The sequence below is a fragment of the Aulonocara sp. 'chitande type north' Nkhata Bay genome, linkage group LG12 (assembly GCF_057382095.1).
Source record: "Aulonocara sp. 'chitande type north' Nkhata Bay isolate Kocher_YH1m ecotype deep benthic linkage group LG12, A_spYH_male_GT1.1, whole genome shotgun sequence".
NCBI classification, from domain to species: domain Eukaryota; kingdom Metazoa; phylum Chordata; class Actinopteri; order Cichliformes; family Cichlidae; genus Aulonocara; species Aulonocara sp. 'chitande type north' Nkhata Bay.
The window spans coordinates 36,429,440-36,443,373 of NC_141355.1; the positions used below are offsets into that span (position 1 = coordinate 36,429,440).

The 13,934-nt window shown below is 41.2% G+C and overlaps 1 protein-coding gene across 2 annotated transcripts in view; it reads right to left on the bottom strand.

The window, feature by feature from the left end:
* Positions 1-13,934, bottom strand: part of fras1 (Fraser extracellular matrix complex subunit 1) — a 294,299-nt gene that overhangs the window by 132,909 nt on the left and 147,456 nt on the right. For both annotated transcript variants that reach the window (XM_086315447.1, XM_086315448.1), the window contains 4 exons: positions 13,147-13,290; positions 10,248-10,388; positions 9,635-9,775; positions 9,363-9,530 (listed from right to left, as the gene is read on the bottom strand). In XM_086315447.1, the coding sequence (XP_086171573.1) occupies positions 9,363-9,530; positions 9,635-9,775; positions 10,248-10,388; positions 13,147-13,290 (594 nt within the window). The remainder of the gene's footprint in view (positions 1-9,362; positions 9,531-9,634; positions 9,776-10,247; positions 10,389-13,146; positions 13,291-13,934) is intronic.

Sequence of the window (13,934 nt, forward strand, 5' to 3'; positions counted from 1 at the left end):
CATAAAAACACATCTCAGAATTTCAGTCCAGCCTTGTAGCGCAGTCCAAATAGAAAACATTAGCATACATATGACCATCTGCCAATTTTTTCAGCTGCATATCTTGCAGCTTAATGGTATTTCAATCAATAACTGCGACAGTTAAAGTCAAACACGGTCAAAGTTATTCCAGCACATGTTAGGCGCGCGCTAACTCTCCTCGTGTGTCACGGTGTGCTGCGCCTCAACCTGCGCATCGAGCAGCGTTAAGCCTCCTACACACAAACTGTCTCTGTCTGCACTGAATGGAGAACGTGGGGATTTACAACCTGGAATTTACTCTCAGACGTCTGATGGCTCACAGGCCCCAGCCTCCTTTAAGGACAGTAGCTACGGGGGAGGTCTGGTTATCTGTCAGAGCGCCACACTCACACACACTCACACACACACAGAAACTTGTACAACAGCATGTATTGTTCCCAGCCGTACAACTGAACCCACTGACACTCCACTGAGGGAAACCTTTGTTAGTGAGAATGGAGGCAGAGAGGAGCGACTCCTTTACATATTACTGTGAATAGAGCTTAAATGACGTGCCATTTATTGAATTGATCTTCAGCTAAATTTGTGTTCATCTGACAAAAGGAGGCTTAGTATGAACCTGGCACCCACACAATAGACACAATAACTCTGCTGACTTCAAATTCAGGTTTTCTGTATAACAAGAAAAACTGTCATTTTCTCATATAAGATAAGATAAGATAGAACTCGGGTGGGTTCCTCTGGGAAATTCGACTTCCAAAAAAAAGCACAGCAACGACCGAAGTTACAGTTACAGAATTGTTATATATATATATATATATATATACATACACATACACACACACACACACACACACACACACACACACACACATATATATAAATACAGAGACAATATAAATAAAATATACGAAGGGGATAAATAGAATAAATAGGAATAAAAAATAAAAATACAAGTGAATTGCACATTTCAAGTATTGAGTCTATTGCACTGTTGACTATTTACAAAAAGTATTGCACAAGGTATTGCACAGTGAGGTGAAGAGGCACTACAGCTTAGTTGTTCCCCCCTCCTTTGTCCTCCTGTTTCCCCTCCCTCTCCCCTCCAGAGAGGAGTTAAACAGTTTGATGGCGTGTGGGAAAAAGGAGTTTTTAAGTCTGTTAGTTCTTGTCTTGGGGAGAAGCAACCTGTCACTGAACAGACTCTTCTGGTTGTTTATGGCCGTGTGCAGAGGATGCCCAGCATTGTCCATAATGTCCATCAGTTTCTTTAATGTCCTTTTCTCTGCCACTGTCACCAGAGTGTCCAGCTTCATGCCGACCACAGAGCTAGCCTTCCTGATCAGTTTCTCCAGCCTGGATGAGTCCTTCTTTGCTGTGCTGCTCCCCCAGCACACCACAGCATAGAAAAGTACTCCAGCAACCACCGACTGGTAAAACATCCTCAGGAGCTTCCTGCAGATGTTAAAAGACCTCAGCCTCCTGAGGAAGTACAGTCGGCTTTGGGCTTTTTTATACAGGTGCTCTGTGTTGCATGACCAGTCCAGTTTATTGTCCACCCACAGCCCGAGGTACTTGTACTTGTTGACCACCTCCACCTCCTCCCCCTCTATCTGAACCGGCAGTGGACCTTCTCTGGACCTCCCGAAGTCCACAACCAGTTCCTTAGTCTTTGAGGTGTTGAGTTGCAGGTGGTTTGTGTGACTCCATGCGACAAAGTTCCTCACCAGACTTCTGTACTCCTCTTCCTGATCATCCCAGATACACCCCATGATGGCTGTGTCATCTGCAAACTTCTGAATATGGCATAATTCAGAGTTGTAGCAGAAGTCAGAGGTGTACAGGGTGAAGAGAAGAGGGGACAGCACAGTTCCCTGTGGTGCTCCTGTGCTGCTGACCACTGTGTCAGACGTGATGTCCTTCAGCCTGACGTACTGTGGTCTGTCGGTGAGGTAGTCGGAGATCCAAGCCACCAGGCAGGGGTCCACCTCCATCCTGTTCAGTTTTTCCTGAAGCATACAGGGCTGGATGGTATTAAAGGCACTGGAAAAGTCAAGAAACAGGATCCTGACCGTGCCTTTTCCCCCATCCAGGTGTGAGTGGGCTCTGTGTAGGAGGTACAGGATGGCATCCTCCACTCCGACACCCGCCTTGTATGTAAACTGTAGTGGGTCCTGGGCATGTTGTACCTGTGGTCGGAGGAGGTTGAGGAAGAGCCGCTCTAGATATGTCAGCAGGTAACGTAGAAATCCAATATTTAATTAATGTGGCTTAAATATATATTTTTTTCCCCACACACAAAAATCAGCAAAGAGAGGAACAACATGCGTACAATAAAAAGAAAGTTGTGAGATCTACACTTTCTACCTGCAGCCTTCATCGGGGTCAATAACACCTAATTGAACATGCTTTGTGAAGAGTGCGTGATCGGTTCAGCCTCACTGATGCCTGAACTCACCAGAGACTCTGTGACTCGCCATCATTTCCCCGTCTCTCTCCATTTCCCTCTGCCATCATTTCTGAGGTCGATTCAGGCTGAAACATTTCCAGCACACGCAGGCACGTCTCTCCTCTCAGTTTGTGCTGCCATCAGAGAATTTGCATCCAGTCTTTCTATTGACTTTATGTGTAATCGCACCGTGTCTGAAATTCACTTTGCATTCAGATCACTTAGACTGCTTTGCCTTCATGTGTTTTGCAAGTAGAATTTGTTCCAGTTATACCACCACTTTACTTTATGGAGCTTAACATTGTGTTTGCAACTTGAGTCTATAGAGCCAAGTTAGCAGCTGTTAGATTATAATATTATTTTATGCCATGTTATACCCCTAATTAAAGATTGTGAATTATTATGTAGTTTTAGTTTGCATTATTCTCCTGAATTAGAAGAAGCTGATAACTATTGCATTAGTTAAACTGATTTGCATTACATTAAACTGCTGACTTGTTGTGAATGAATGATATTGTTTTATGATGCATTATACTGCTGAGTTATAAGAAATCTAATTTGTCTGAGTAGGAGAGAACAGAGTGTGCTGGAGTTTTCTGCCCCATTTCAGCAGGAGCAGATAAACAGGGAGCCAAGGTCGTAGCTTAGGCGCTGTGTGAGAGAAAGCATGTGAATGTTTAGGCTTTGTATGATAAGGTGGAGGCACCAGAGGCTATAAAAGTTTGAGCAATGCTCCACCATTTTGAGATTTTGAGGCTGTCTGCATCAGTGTCCATCTCCCACGTGTGTGATCATTAAATCATCGTTTGACTCAACCCGACCGGACCAGTGTTGTTATTGTGGTTTTTCTCTTGTCTCCATCCCCAATATTAGGAGCCCCAATATTGAACCTTAACACAGCTCTACTACTTAGTGTGCTTTTTGATTTAATCAGTCATTTTCACAAATGGACTATGGACAATGTCAGGAGAATCAGATCTAAGCAGAACAGTAGACAGTATCATGCACTCACACTTATCCAGGGGACAGGAAGGTGTGCCAAATAAAACCATTTGCAGATTCCCACACATTTTTCTTTAAACTGGCACATCAGCTAATGATGGACACCTGTGTCAGTCACAGGTAGTAAATCAGATATCATTTGTGTTTTCCACTTCCTCACTTGGTTTGTGTTTAGACTTCCTTTTGCTCGTTAGGCACTAATGAGGCACTAGAAACTATTAAATTCTAACCTCAGCTAAAATCTACTCACAATAACAATTTTGCAATGGAGTAAAAATTTAAGGGGCCACAAATGCTACACCCTCTGGGGAGTGGTATGCACACTCACCAGCTACACCTCATTTGTACTGAGCTGTACATTTCTCAGAGATTTTGGTCCACGTGAACACAGATGTGTCGGCTGCACATCCATGATATAAATCTGCCATTTCGCCTTATCTCAAAGGTTCTCTGCTGAACTGAGGTCTGATGACTGCGGAGGCCAGTTTTAACTTCAGTGGATCACATTGACAATGAGACAGTGGCTACACGCCTAAATGCAGGGAGTTACTGCCACGTGATCGGCTGATTAGACATTTGGGTCTACAAGCAGTTGAACGTACCTATTAAAGCGGTCAGAGAGTGTATTTGTTCAGAAATAGAGAGGAACCGACGAAGATAACAGGCTGGAGCGTCAGAAATAACTGGTCTACCCTCTGCAAAGTTACAGCAACCTTTTAACTTTGATACTTTTAAATATTTTCTGCGATTTTACATCCACACCACGTCTTCCACAAGATTAAAGGAAAAAGACTCATCCAGGTGCTGATTTCACTGTTTTTAAAACAGCTGCAAACACTGGTGGTGTCATGGCTGCCGTGCCTTCTGTTAACTGTGTGTATACATGCACGTCTTGCTACTAACTGAACTTCCATTTAGTGACAATAGCTTCAGACACTTTTCTTAAAACCACTTTAGAGTCTACATCGGTTTAGTGTCGGTCCCAAGTGATCACAGAGACGAATGAACGTTAGAGGACACTCCAATCCCACTCATTGATTTGTAATTGTGCCCCCCAGGATGATTAAGGAAATTCAATATTGCTAAGGGCTATTCAATTCCAGGTAAAGTAAACAAAATTTTCTTGGCTGCCTGAACTTAAAAACAAATTGTCGTGAGGAGACAAATCAAGCTATTACTTAAATGGCTTTTGGCTTAACATCCCTAAAAGCAAAGTGAGTGCAAGGATATATTTGCAGAGTGTTCAAGCGTGACGCAAAATTAGGATTTTTCTTTCTTTTTATTCAGGTTGTTCGAGCCCACAGGTCCAAAACGCCCCTTACTTAAGCTTAAGAAGCACGAGAGCTAACTTTTGACTCATTTCATCACTTTAATGCAAACTCGAGTTTAAGAACTGTGTCCATTTGTAGCAGCAAACCAACAGTGCTTTTTACCTCGCTTATATTCATTAACTGGCCTAATGTAAGAAACCACACAGGAAAAGTATTAACAACGTGAGCAACAAATTACAGTGTTTCCGAGCTGCGAGGGGAACTTCAGCTAACAGGAAACTATGAAGACATTCCTCAGAGCAGCCTGTAATTGACGTGCTCACTGAACTGCACTCACGCTTTGAAACACAGCTGTTGAGCTGCTGTAAACAGACGAGGATTTATCCGCGGCACTGTGGGAAATCCCAACAATCCAGGAGCGCAGCTTGCCTCGTTTTCTGCGCTCGGTTGTCTCGTGTGGCTCGTCTCCACAAACTGCTTGGAAGTTGGAAGTTTCGGCCAGAAGCAACAGTGTACTTCAGTTGTGAATATCAAATCAAATCAAATCAAATCAATTCACTTTTATTGTCACATCACATGTGCAGGTACATTGGTACAGCACATGTGAGTGAAATTCTTGTGTGCGAGCTTCACAAGCAACAGAGTTGTACAAAATACAATAATGTAAACAAGCAAAATACAAGAATGGCTACATCTGAAACTAATAAATATATGTACAATATAGCGGTAAAGCTCTGCATTTTCATTTCCTTCAGCGATGTGCTGACTGTTCACATCAGTCCAAATAAAATCTCTGCAAACCTGAATAAGTAAAGAAGAAAGCGGTTCATAAAAGCACTCATTGCTTCGTCACTTCTCACTTACTGCTGAAATATTCATTAGATAACATTTTGTTCTTCATCAGTGAGGTATTTGAGGGGCGCTCCACATTCTCATGTGTCAGTCCATGAATGAATATTTGGACAATGACAGGGTTTGATGTTGCCTCTTTACACCGCAGTGGAATTTAAATCAAACATTCAACATCTGAGTGCTGCTGTAATTCAACAGGTTTAATAAAAATATTGCATTAACTGTTAACCATAAACCACTTTTAGACATAGTCCTCCTTTCTCAGAGGCTCAATAGCAATTGGACGATTACTGACGAGCAGCTTCACGGCCAGGTGGGGACTGCTCCCTCATTATTTGATGACAAATTAACTTGATTCAAAGTATTGAAATCACATTTGTTGTCTGAGAGACAAATCATGAATCCCATACAGTCTTAATAAGGAGGAATGCCATTGGTGAGCTGAGCAACACCAAAATGCCTGAAAGACCACAGAAGATAACTAAGTGGATGATCTCAGAATGATTTACTTGGTTAGGATTTAATGGCTTAATGACTTAATATCTAATGCAACAAATGTATGCATGTCACTATCAAGACAACAATCAAGAGACAACTTCATGAGAATTTACAGCAAAGGGCAAACCACTGGTTACACTCAAGAACAAGCAGGCCAGACTAGACGTCTCCTGGAAACATCTAAAGGTGTCAGCACACCTCTGAGATAAGATCTTCTCTGAAGAGATATCTGTAAATGTCGAGTAGTGTAGTGTGTTTGATAGTTGAGGCCCTCCGGTTTGCCTTTGGAGCCCCAGTAGTGTCAACCAATCAAATTTGAGAGGTTGTAGCAGGTAAATCCAACTATCAACCAAACAAATATCAGCTCAGAGTACAAAGCGATCAAAGCTACTACCAGTGGGAGTAGTGGGTTTGAGTCATCAGACAACATCTGTGCTATTTATGGAGCTAAAAGATGGTTAGAGGTTGCTGATGACTTAGCACACTTCTCATTTAAACATCCGGATCCACAAAAACCAAGATGGTGAATTAGCAAACCACAGGTTGAAAACTAATTGTTCTCATATAACAATTAGTATAAATCAGGACTAAAGGGGGAAAAACACAATACATACATCAGTAGAAAATGTGTTCAAATGGTGCTGTAGGCTTTAAAATGGAAAACTCGACTAGCTTTAAGCAGATCCCATCAATGTTTTGCTTCTAAAGCAAAACCATTCCTACTGACGCGCTCACAAAGCCTCTCTGTGTCACGTAAGTAGTTAAAATCCCACCTTTATGTAAGCAGCAGCTATAAAACCACACTGTGTGTTTTACCCCATTCAAAGGTGAAAGCAGCTCCAGCAGATGAAAAGTGAGCTGAAGAGAAAGTAGAGCTGAACCAAAGAAACAGCATTGTTGGCAAAAGATCTGTCTGTGTGACAGGCACCGAGAACAAATACCCGACTCCCTGCCAGGTACTGAATGCAGTATGGTCAGCGGGCACAAGGACAGAAGGACTGAGTAAGAAGATAGCAAAGGGCTGATTGTTGTTAACAGGACATATTTCAGAGCACAGCACATGCGAGGGAGGCAAATAAAATCAATTACAGTCTCTTCATTGTTGTCCTGCTTTACATTTGAAAAAAATAAAAATCCTCGTAGCATTCTGGGAAGGACAGTCTGTTGGTAGGTAGGTGATAATTATTCTCACTTCACTCGACTTCCCCTTCAAACCTTAATCCCATCTTAAAAATTAGTCCATTACACGCACAATTTCACACTGGAAAAAAATGTTAACCAGCCATCTACACGCACACCTACAAATTCCACACATGCTTACACAATTCTTAATTAATTTCAAGCTCAAATTCAGGGAAAAACCTTTGAAAGACTTTTCAGTGTTAAGCCAAAACACCAACAGTTACACTTGGATCAAGTGTCTGATTTTCAGAAGTGTAAAACATTGAATTCACTTATTTTGGGAAACAGAAAAAGATACAAATGTACACAATCCTTTAAATCTAAAATTCTATTCAGTTCAATCCAATTTGATTTATACAGCGCCAAATCACAACAACGGTCGCTTCAAGATGCTTTATATTGTAAGCTAGACCCTACAATAATACATACAGAGAATAACCCAACAATAATATGAACCCCTATGAGCAAGCACTTTGGCGACAGTGGGAAGGAAAAACTTCCTTTTAACAGGAAGAAACCTCCGTCAGAACCAGGCTCAGGGAGGGGCGGGGCCATCTGCTGCGACCGGCTGGGGTGAGAGAAGGAAGACAGGATAAAAGACATGCTGTGGAAAAGAGTCAGAGATTCATAACAAGTGTGATTCAGCAGAGAGGTCTGTTAACACAGAGTGAGTGAGAAAGGTGACTGAAAAGGAAAAACTCAATGCATCATGGGAATCCCCCATGCCTATCGCAGCATAACTAAGGGAGGATTCAGGGTCACCTGGTCCAGCCCTAACTATATGCTTTAGCAAAAAGGAAAGTTTTAAATCTAATCTTGAAAGTAGAGATAGTGTCTGTCTCCTGAATCCAAACTGGAAGCTGGTTCCACAGATGAGGGGCCTGAAAACTGAAGGCTCTGCCTCCCATTCTACTTTTAAATGCTCTAGGAACAACAAGTAATCCTGCAGTGCGAGAGCAAAGTGCTCTAAAGGGGAGATATGGTACTACAAGGTCATTAAGTATGGCTGAAAGGACACGTTATATGCCCCTATCTTTAGTTCTCAGGTTCCACACAGACATAGATTGTAGGAAAACCACCAACACCACGGCAGAATCCATGTATTCAAAATGCGGATTGGTTTAAAATCACAAAGGAGAACAACCTTTGCTTTTAAGGATCTGTTTCACTTTACTACAAAGAAGTTCTTTGCATATCATGACGTATGTTTTCTCTGCAGCAACAAGAACACAAACAGAATTAAGCAACTGCCGTATATTTCTGAGAGTGGCAGCTACAACTTGTAGATGTGGGTCTGCAAATTGCTGCAAACAGCACCTACAGTCTACCAACGGGACTTTTAGAGTAAAGGAGGGAAAAGCCTTGCATCATGGAGGGCCTACCCTTCACACAGTAGGTGCAAATGCCAGATCATGAATTTCAAACGCAGACTCCTCAGTTCTGATATCAGAAATGTATGAAGCCAGGATGTTTCCAGCGCTAACCAGCAGTTCAGTACACAGAATAAACAGAGCATAAATCCAGCTTTCAGGTTGTTTAATAAGTTAGAGCAAAAACTACAATTCATTCAATATTTAGGATTCAACTAATTAACATTTTCATGATTAATTACTCTGCTCATTACTTATTTATGAAGCAACTAATTGTTTCTTTTATAATTTTATGTTTAATATCCAGTTTACTTGTCACCCTAACTGTGACATTTGTTAAAAAGATGTCAAATCCTGTGTTATATAACAAATTGTTCAGTTAGAAAATCTGAATAGCTGCACATTAATATTCTGTCGATTCAGAGTAAGTATTTCATTACTACTAATGCAAATGAGGGCACGATTTGTTGTTAAAAAGAGTTAAGCTTTGGCTTTGATTCGTGGATTTTACAATTTGTTTTTTTTGGCTTTCACCAGGCTTAAACGTAGTTAGTGCTATTAGGACTATTTGATCTGTTTTAAAAGTCAAAGTGAGCGATGGCTGGCGTGTTAATTAGTGACCATGACCCACAGCAGCAGAAATATCCTTTCTGGCCTCGCAGGTACCGCCTCTCCTGAATTATACAGGAAGCAAAATAAAACATTTAATACACTCACCTCTGCATGTCTGCATGTCATCCAGGAAGCTGCGCGTGGGACACCCAGCTGTGCAGACGCTGTGCTGAAGGTGACTCGATTGCGGAAGAAGAGCTTCCTCCGGTTTGAGGCAGCGGAGGCAGTCTGAGGCCAGGGGTCCCACACAAGAACGGCAGGAGGGATGACAGTCTGGGCGCGAGGACAGACAACATCACAGAGAGGCAGTTACACTCTGGGGACAAGGAAGAAAAGTTTTTTAACAGGATACTTTATTAATGTGTTTAGACTCTCACTGTGGCAGGTGTAGTCCTGAGCATACAGCCCCTCCCCACAGGCCTCCACACACTGGCCCTGGTGGAGAAGTAGTCCGCCTGGACACAAGGTGCACTGGGATACCGAGGGACCCCAGCAGGAGGCACAGGAGCTGTGGCAGGCTGGGGACACAAAGAAAATAAGCATTTAAGATCTTTAGTCTGATACACAGAACTACCCATGAAACAGGAAGTAAAACTTAGTAAGCTCAGTAGAACCTGACGCTTTAACTATTTGGTAAAATTTATGTATGAATTTAAGGGTTTGACCCTTAAATAAAATGGCACAAACTGTGTAGGTTACAGGATTTATTTTAGAAGTTTTCTTCTCTAATTAAAGTAATGAGAAGCTTTTAATAGGGCTGAAGTCTCGGTTTGGGTTTTACCCGTTGGACAGATGGTCTCACGTTTGACCTTGAATACTTTTGTAAACAGAGGAGTTCACGGTGGACTCAGAAATTGCAAGGTGCCAGGTAACATAGCTGCACAACAAGCTCTTAATTGTAGGTATGAGGTGTTTGTATGTATATGCTATTATTTGACAAACATGCTGTGCATGATGTCCAAACATCTCCACTTCAGAGCAAACACTTACCTCTGCATCTGCTTTGGCTGTCCAGGTAATGCTGAGCTGGACACTGGCTGAGACATTTCCCATGATGCAAGGCAGTCCCCGGTGGGCAGCTCATACATTTGGGGTTGTCGGGAAAACAGGAGGCACAGGACGAATCACAGGCTGTGAAGCGCAGTGTGTAAACGTTAATGGCTTTTTGTTGGCATGACAAAATGCACTGAGGTCAATTTAAAAATGGCTGAATTATCTACAAGCAAGAGGAAAGTCTCCTAAACAAACAGTCCTTCAAATACAATCAAAAGTCACTTAGGCAAGACAACAACGAGTCCAACTTTTAATGACAGAAACTGGAAAGCAGATGTCTGAAAAGATGAACAAAATAGGTAAAAGGCAACAAATAATCTAAAAAAAATCCAACAATAGATCAAATCTTCACTCTCAGGTACCTGAGGTATCTTAGCATAACATGCACACACGCACTAAACCGTTCCCTCAGCAGGTGGTTTTGCTGCAGCATACTTGAGAGATGAAAAAAAGAAAATCTTTCACTTCTAAAGTCCCAGGAAGCCCCGTGGAGGAAAAGCCCTTCAGCTCTCTCAGGATGGTGACATTTTAAACCAGGCCTCAAAGCGCTGGCTGGCAAGTTCAAATGGATTCGACCTTTTTCTAGAAAGTTCCATTGGTTTTTTGACATTTTCTGAAAGAGGGCTCCTCACTGAGCGCTTCAAAACTGTCCTGTGAGCAACAGCAGAAGAAAAGCCCACCCCACCATCCCGGCCCCTCTGGGTCTTTTTAACCAAAAGAGCTTGGCTAAGTTCACCGTCGCCCTGAGGGGGGACTATTCTTACTCTTCCTCATCTTACCACTCAGAAATAGAAAGCATCCATATTCATATGGGATCTATTTATTTCAGAAGCCTCAGACTCCTCATTAGTGCGAGAGAGAATCGCTAATTATTGTATTTTTTTTTTAATTGTTTGTTTGCTACTGCTGCCTTATCATTTTGGCATCATGCCGAGTGAATGCTGCAGGAAGCTCCGCGGGGGGAAAGACACCCAAATAAATCTTCACCTTCAGTTCACTGCTAACAATAAACTTTCCATCGTCTCAGATAGTGTTTACTGTTTACTGCATTGGGCAACGGCACTTCGTGTGACACCTGATCCGCCTGTAGGAATGTCAGCTTTCAGTGAAGTCGCACAGCAAACACCTCACACAGAAATGTATGGTTTCTTTTCCCCTTTAAACTTTTCTGTACATTTTTATTATTAAATTGAAAAAACAAACAAACTGCAAGTTATTTAAATGTATCTGGCAACTCCAAACTGGGAGTTGCTTCAAACTGGGAGGTGCCAGTTTGGATTCAAACCCTCGGGCACCTGGGTTCCCCAGAATCCATTCTTACAGACGCTTTGTGGTTTTAGGACTAAAATGATAAAAATGATATTATTTTTCCCCCAGAGGAGAAATTACATTTAAAAGCATAAGTGTTACCTGCAATTTGAAGTGCTTTATGTACAAAGAGTCTAACTGCTGCATTAAAGAGAACAGAAAATGGATTAAAACGCCTCTACAGAAGAACCACGGTGTCTGAGTCATTATTATAAAGAAATACAAAAAGTTTATATCTTTTTCATGTCTTCACTTCATTTTAGTTCTCCCAAAAGGTTTTTGCTTCATTTCCTTGAAGCTGTTCAAAGAAAATCTTTGAAAAGGGAAAATCACAGACTGTCACAAAATCTGAAGGCTAAAATGAAACTGGCATTATTTAGTACAAAAAGAAAAACAACACTGAGTCTATTCACTTTAGTACGGAAGCGTAGAGCTGCCAACCAGGCAAAACAAAAACAGCTATTTCATGTTATAATGTGAAAACTTTATTGTTAACTTTTTCATATAAAAATGATAATATGAAAAATATAATGTCGTGTTATTACAATATACATAACTATCACATTATCACACGTTATGCCTCAATCCAAGCGTAAAATACACTTAACTAATTCCGATAAACGAGCCATTTTCTCAAACTATGTTTTAAGGCAAAGACATATATCATGTTCGAAAAATAAAAGATATGTTTTAACGTGAAAACTATTTTTCAAACAATATAATTATCTCGTTCGTACAAAATAATATTTATATTGTAAGAACATTAAAGGTTTTTTGTTATAACGTGATAGTTATGTATATTGTAATAAAGTGATATTATGTTGTTCAAAGATGAAAAGTATATTGTTAGAACAGTAAAGTTTTCACGTTATAGATATGTGTGTATATATATCAGATATTTATATGATATAACCCTCATTTTCTTTTGCCTGGCTGGCAGTTCTGTGCTTCCATACGCTCGACCTGTAGAGGATAAAATCATTGTATTTTAAACACATTGATTCAAACTAAAACATTTTGGTTGGGTTTAATTAACAGAGGGAGGCAAATCAGAGATTGTAGCTTCCTGAGACGGCTCATAGTGCTGTTTATCCATCTAGAATGTTTGGTAGCAGTTGGCCGGATAAGTTAATATATAATAATAATAAAAACTCTTAATATAATAACAATTTTGTGGCCATTTACTGTCATGACATTCGAGGGAAAGTGGACACATCTACAGCTGATAACTTCAAAACTGGCCAACGAAACTAAATGTGCACAAATCACCACAAGCTAGAGGTAAACTGATTCCTTAAAGAAGATATATTTGGGCTTTCTGGATGGTGATGTACTCAAACCATCTGTGCATATATATATATATATACACCTAATGTTTTGTGTTGGATCTTATATTAGCTTGGCATCTGTGGAGTTGCACTACTTTTAGTAAAGACGTCAGCAAAAGTGCTATTTCCACTAAACCAGCCAAAACTGAAACTCAGCTAAATGTCTTCAGTGCTGCAGTGTGGATATGTGTCAGCTTTACCGTGGCAGACGCCTTCTCGACTGTAGAAACCTGTGCCACAGTCAAGGACGCACGCCCCGTCTTTCAGCAAGGCGACCGGGTCTGAGCACGACACGCACTCCTGCTGACTCGGCCCACGGCACTCCGAGCACGACTCGTGACAGTCTGAAAAATAAGAAAACAGAAAATAGATTCTTTGCTTTCAGTCCTAAAGCGCCACGAGGTCTGATTTTTTGCCCCTTTCCTGAACAGAAACACATACAGTACAGCACGGTAGGTGGGACTAGGTCGAAATGGATAAATGTGATTGTAGCGGAGAACCTGAATCATGCCAAATGTAGAAGAAACAATCTGAATTATGCAAATCCTGCAAGCACAGTTTGCAAAAGTTCTGCGATATACTGCATGCGATTTGTAGTAAACAGTATAAATAATTCAGAAACACTGATCATTTACAATAACAGTTTTATTTCCATAACGCAGTTCGTGCATTAACAAAATACTCAAGGTTGTAAAAACAACAAAGAAAATAAGTGAGATAATCAGGGTCGTTCAACAAGTATCTACAGGATCTAATAAAGCTTGTTTGCATGTGCGACTGTGTGTGTCTGTGTGGTCTGCATAGTTGGCATTATCAGTGGTGCTCTATTAGCTGCTGTTAAAAAAAAGCACTAACAAGCCTCACAGCAGTGCCGACAAACACAGAGTGGGAGGCTAACGGGGCGAGCTGTGTGGGAAGACCGTGTAAGAGTTCATGCGTGTGACTGAGGGAGACACACGTGTATGCACGCACGTACGTACGGGCTAAA